This window comes from Glandiceps talaboti, chromosome 22 (genome assembly GCF_964340395.1).
Source record: "Glandiceps talaboti chromosome 22, keGlaTala1.1, whole genome shotgun sequence".
NCBI lineage: Eukaryota > Metazoa > Hemichordata > Enteropneusta > Spengelidae > Glandiceps > Glandiceps talaboti.
The window spans coordinates 8,613,783-8,620,321 of NC_135570.1; the positions used below are offsets into that span (position 1 = coordinate 8,613,783).

Sequence of the window (6,539 nt, forward strand, 5' to 3'; positions counted from 1 at the left end):
TCTTTCCATGCTACTAGGACAACGATGGACGAAAGTTTGACACCTCACGTTGTTAGTCCTGCAACAATTCAGGTATAGTGCGCCCTCTAAACGTTTATAACTATTATATTATCACATTTTTTGACGAAATACATGTCTACACCGATTGAGTCATATGCAGATCCCATATAGGACCGGGATGGGTAATTTTCTTATGCAAACAAATGTATCTTGCACAACTTCTGTTTTTAGGTTTTCGCAGATCCGGAATTGGCAAACACGGTACGAGATATGGCGACTGACGTCAAAGAGATGAAAATATGCCTGAAGCGGCTAACAGATGACGTCCGTGAATGTGAATACCAAATCATGATGTTGAACGATCACAATGATAGATCTACAGGTATGGTGGACAAAATACAGTCGTTCTGTCGAGACACTAATGTGAAAATAGATGATATTGAGGATGAACTTGAAAAACAAAGTAAAGACATTTTGGATTTATCCAAATTGGGTATGGAGAATCAAGGAAAGCTAGAGAAGTTCAAAGTCGATGTTGATAGTGTACGTATGATGTTCGAATTGATGGGTTCCAATGTCGAGTTTTTACGGTCTACAAGTGGTAGCGTAAAGACAGAGCTGATCAGTGTTAAAACAGAGTTAACCAACATTCAATTTAAACTGAAAGAACGTAAATCTTTTATGACAAGGAAAGCAATAAAATGAAGTTCATCGTCTACGAGTGTGCTGTCTAGAGTTCTTTTTATAAAAGTGAATTTTGAGTCATTATGATATACACCTAGGTGAACCAATATCAGACAATGACATTTACCTTTACGTATCGTTTAATCTCTTCAGTGTGTTAAAGATTCGTCGTTGGGGGCGCTCCAGTACTTATGGCAGAAATAGATCTCCCATAATGACGTACATGTCAGTAAATGTAGTCATATACCCTCCACGTTGATGACGGGTCTATGGTATATTCGAATTATTCAATCACACTGACAAGGAGATAACGCAAAATAAAAGTTTGCATATAACCATCTTCCGACCGCAAGGAGGCGGGCTTCGATATGTACCACGCTGTCGAATGACATAGCAGAGGAATCAAGTTGAAAAGACAAAGTGCAAAACAACTACATATAGTTTGCTATGTGTTTTAACAGCAGTTAATCCTGCAAACATGAATATTGCTCTTTATTTTCGACTTCCACTTACGATATCACTAAATAGATGAAATATCTGAAATCACGTCACGTAAGATAGAGAAACACATGATATTCCACGTATAATGGAAAAATAGCCTTGTTTCCACGGCAAATTTAATATTACACCAAAAATATTACAAGTAGAATAGCTTTCGTCACCACCTTAGGGTTTTATGAGATCAGTTTATGTGCTTTACAATTTACAGCTAACATTACAAATGTAGGCTGAGGTCAATGGTTAATACCAAAAGCCAACGTCACCATACAATAGCAAACAACACTAGTGTACTAATTTCTAATATATATATATATATATATATATATATATATATATATATATATATATATATATATATATATATATATATATATATATATATATATATATATATATATATATATATATATATATATATATATATATATATATATATATATATATATATATATATATATATATATATATATATATATATATATATATATATATATATACTTTGAGTGTACTAACTTCCAATGTAAAGACTTGTGTATAGTAATTTGAATTCCATTACCCTCTCTAAAATCTTCAAAAACTTTATGCTCAGATATATTAATAAAAATATTTTTTGTTCCGAACTATTAAAACCGTGATGTGAGTGCTGTTACTCCTCTTTCTATACAGGCTGTTAACCCACAGACTTGAGATTTATAGATGTCACACTATACTTGAATGTTCTACAGGTGCGATTTGTGTGACATTAAGAAGCATATTTTGTATGGAAAAGTACGTCACATCTTTTTGGGCCCATTTTCATGTGACTTTTAGGAATTTTTCTGACAAAATAATGGACACTTGTTTAGATGCAGTTTTCATGGAAAATATAACCATTTTGGACAAGGCACATCCCCTCCCTCTATGACTTGAACACTGCGCAGGTCGGTACATTGCATTGGATGGCAAATCAACAGTGTGATTATAGGGAGTAAATTTAAAAGGTGACAGCTTTGCTACCAAAATCCTAAGATATTAACAAGGCGACAAGTTTAGACTATTTGGAGACTAAAGACATTTCACCGCGGAAGACCACCTGGTATTTGGCAGTGACTTCCTATATAATTTGCATGACATATACATTGCCAATAGCCATGTCCTGTGGCATTAGGATTGTTATGACACACTCCACGGTTGGAACACTGCTGAGGACGATATGACTCCCAAATGTCAACATGGGGACCTATACCAGTCCAGGGTTTATCTGAAAACAAACAATCAAGCAGTTGGTATTAGGCAGTAACATTAACTACATGTACTATCAAAATAACAATAATTTTAGGTGTAATAACATAGAAAAAATAGAAAAAGTAGCAAGAGGCACAAGCGAAGCAACACATATATGAACTACGTTTATGAGCCTTCAGTCATTTAGGTGGGGGGAAATATAGTATGAATTCTTTTTTTCTCTACCTTACATGTCAGTTTGAACATGGATCTCAATAATAGATCTATGGTTTGAATGTGTCACTTATAGACTTACTTTGTGCAGACCAATGGAGAATACTGGCTGCTTCGAGGGATTCACTGGTTCGAGGTTGGCTTCTGCCAAGTCCTCTACAATTCCATTTGTGGTCCAATTTAACCCATAATTCATGATACACAATTTGAAATATCGACTGACAGTCGAATCTCCAAAGCCTTACTGGTGATGTCGAAAACTAAACGTGAGGAATAGGAAAGTATAATGAAAATGTAGTATAAGAGGGTATGATACAACTTGTAAGGTGTGATGTTGTGTAGGGTGTGATGTGATGCATGCGGTGTGGTATGGCGTGGCGTGGTGTGGTGTGGTGTGGTGTGGTGTACGTGGTGTGGTGTTGTGGGGTGGGGTGTGGTGTGGTTTAGTGTGGTGTGATGTGATGTTATGTGATTTGGTGTGGCGTGATGTGTCGGGTGTGTGATGTGGTGTGGTATGGTATAGCGTCGTGTGGTGTGATGTGATGTGGTGTGGTATGGCGTGGTGTGATGCCGTGTGGTATGGTATGGCGTGGCGTGGTGTGGTGTGGTGTGGCGTGGCGTGGCGTGGCGTGGTGTGGTGTGGCGGGTGTGGTGTGGTGACACTTATTATATCTCCAGCTGAGAGCAAATATATTGCGCAGTACCAAAAATTCTTAATAAAAGAAATCAGAGAACTTCACTTCCATTTCTGTCAAAATGTAGTAAAATGTCTATATCATGTCGCGTGTAATGTAGTTGTAAGAATCTTTTAACGAAAGGCAAGTGTTGAGTGCTATTGGAGAGGTTTTCACATTTAGTAAGACTTCAATATTTAACATACCTGATGTACCCAATATTCCACTTCGTTCACCATTTGGTATTTTCGGAAAAAATCTAAGTCTATCACTAAAACACCGCCATTGAATATCAGCGATGAAGGGGTGAATTGTCTTCCATATCTGTGAGGGGGAGGAAGGGAGGAAGGGTGGGAGGGAGGGAGGGAGGAGGGAGGGAGGGAGGGAGGGGAGGGGATGGAGGAAGGAAGGAAGGGAGGGAGGGGAGGAAGACAGACAGACAGACAGACACACAGACAGACAGACAGACAGACACACAGATGCACACAGACAAAGAGACAGAGACAGATGGATTGGTAAAGACAATGCGAATGGAGAGGGACGGAAGAGTTTAAGTTAGGATGGGGTCGAAGAGAAGATAGCTTTGTTAGTAATAATATATTATTTAGATGTTATTTTCCAATATTTTTCTTCGTTAAGTCAAGGAAAATACTCGTGACCTAAGGGGCCTTTAGCGACTCGTAGTGACAACCCTTAGGTCACGAGTATTTTCCGTCAGAATGACTAAAATATTGGAGAATAACATAATTATACCAGCGCCAGTAATTTCAAAGAAAAATCGAATTATGAATATATTTTCCCAAAAGGTCAGTTTAATTTTATCAATTTAATGATAAAATAAAACAAATCATGAACCACGAATTTCAAACCATAAGGATTTTGATTCAACTATATGTTGATAAAAATGGTACCAATGATCGTGGGCAAATTAAGGCATATTAACAAAAATAAAATGTACACATGATGACACGATAGTCCTAGTCTTGTTAACATACCTTTCAGAGTATATTTTAGATATTAAGTCCAATTGGAATCCATCATCCTCAAACGTCTTGTTGTTATCAACAGCAAGCAACGGAGAGTTGTATTTAGCGGCTATTCTCCACAAGTTCTCCACTGGTTCTTTCGCCACCACGTCGACATCAAGATAGATAATTCGTTTCACGTCTGGTAATAACCTTAGAATTTGATAAAAACAGATAACGAAATGTTTATGTTTTATAACAGGAAAGAACCATAGACAAAGAAAGGTGTAAGTTATACATATTTATTTTATGTCCGACAGCACCATAGCAAACGAAAGATACTTCAAGTATGTTGAAGGAAGTAGCCCGGTGCGGTTGACAGAAATGGATAGTTCATTTATACATAGACAATTAAGTCTTAATTGTCTGTGATTTATAGTACAAGATATCACGTGCAACATATATACCGTAATTACTCGGGTTAGCGCCCTCACACGGGTAGCTCACAATTCGATTTTGCGTATAATTGTGAGCTATATATAGGAGGACAGTTTGACAGATGAGAAATCGATGTGACGCAGAGCTTTTTGGAAGGCTTAAGCTGGTTTATCTTTTTAGAAAACAATGTATCGTGATACTTGTTGCCTGAATCCAATTTACGATGATGAAAATGCCAAATGCTTTATGATCAGTGGGTTTATTTTTGCCCTTTAACATTATGAACAGTTGTTTACCGACATCGTATATATTTAGACATCATATAATACTCAGGGAAGGATCCACAATTGGAACCACGGTGTTTGTCACCGAACCATCCACGTGACTGAAAGTGTTGTTCCTGAATATCATTTTCAAATAATCATAAAAAAAGGTTTGTCGTTCACCATATTGTTTTCAAGGAAATTAATAATTTATTGTTGTTTTCCCATTGAATTAAAAGAGTGTCTGACGACTGTTCTGGCGTACGTACGATGTTAATTACAAAATGTATTTTACATAATTTTCAAAGTATAAATCAAAGTAAACAAAATATTGTTTTTTTAACGAGTAACTCTGCAACATGAAATAAAGGAATTTTCAAAAACTTTGGGTTCTAGTGATTTTATGATTTCACATCAGATAATTTCGGCTGCCAAGAAACAACCTATTGAAACTTTTTTTTACCCCTATTGTGCTTTCACTGATACACCAAAGCATGATGGGTATTAGCCACCATTATTATTCATTAGATGCACACTGAATATTCGTGATTATTTATCTGAAGGAAGTAAGCTCTTAGGAGACATGAATATTCAGTGTGCTTATAATGAATAATAATGGATGCTAATACCCATCATGCTTTGATGTATCAGTGAAAGAACAGTAGAGGTGAAAGAGAGTGTTTCTTGGCAACCGAGCGGAAAAAAAATATCTGATGTGAAATCATAAAATGACTCTTGAGAACCAAAGTTTATGAAAATATCTTTTTTTCCCCGGATCGGTGTTCCCCTTTAATGGAGTCATGATGGGCGAATGGTTAGAGTGGCCAGCTTGGAATCTCAGTGCAGGTTGCAGGTTCGAACCCCATCGATGCCGTTTGTTTCTGAGTGGCTAAAGTCCTTGGGCAAGATTTGAACCATGACTGTACATGTGCCTCAGTCAACCCAGCTGTATAATTGGGGACCTGGTAGGATAGAGGTTGCAATGTGAATGCTTTAATCCCATGCCTTATAAAGGCTGCAATGATTGTATGCTCCCCAGGGAGTTGAGGAAGTATAAAGGGCCGTTGTGCCGTTATAGATCCGAGCCAGGGGTAATAATTGTAAAGCGCTTTGAGCACCCAGACTGGGTGAGAAAGTGCTATATAAAAACCAACATTTATTATTACTGTTTAAAGAAAAAATAAGCTGGAAAGTATAATTACCTGTATATGTAAGTTCTTGCATAGTTGCAATCGCTTCTTAAACGGCGATTTCTAAACATGTCATCCCAAGCATATCTGGTTTCTTCGTCCAAGTAACGGTACGACTCAAACGATAGGATGTCTATCTGTTAATACCAAGTATAACAGAATTAAAGTGATCATAAGGATGACAAATGGCTATTTTTTGGAGTTTTAATTCATAAAAGAACTTTACAATATTTTTATACTTGAGAGAAATGCGCGTGTATAGTTAGCATAATTAACATATTAATGACTTTAAATAATGATAGTACTATTAAAGATGAAATGTACCATTTTATATGCGAGTGTGCTATCACTGTGTTGTGTGAAACGTGAACAACACCGTGCTGTCTA

The 6,539-nt window shown here is 36.8% G+C and overlaps 1 protein-coding gene across 2 annotated transcripts in view; it reads right to left on the reverse strand.

Moving 5' to 3' along the window:
- Positions 1–1,691: 1,691 nt before the first annotated feature.
- The window catches only part of LOC144452118 (uncharacterized), a 15,956-nt gene continuing 11,108 nt past the window's right edge, over positions 1,692–6,539 (reverse strand). For both annotated transcript variants that reach the window (XM_078143141.1, XM_078143140.1), the window contains exons 4-8: positions 6,165–6,289; positions 4,292–4,474; positions 3,503–3,620; positions 2,705–2,882; positions 1,692–2,425 (exon numbers count right to left, since the gene is read on the reverse strand). In XM_078143141.1, the coding sequence (XP_077999267.1) occupies positions 2,241–2,425; positions 2,705–2,882; positions 3,503–3,620; positions 4,292–4,474; positions 6,165–6,289 (789 nt within the window). In that variant the 3' untranslated portion in view covers positions 1,692–2,240. The remainder of the gene's footprint in view (positions 2,426–2,704; positions 2,883–3,502; positions 3,621–4,291; positions 4,475–6,164; positions 6,290–6,539) is intronic.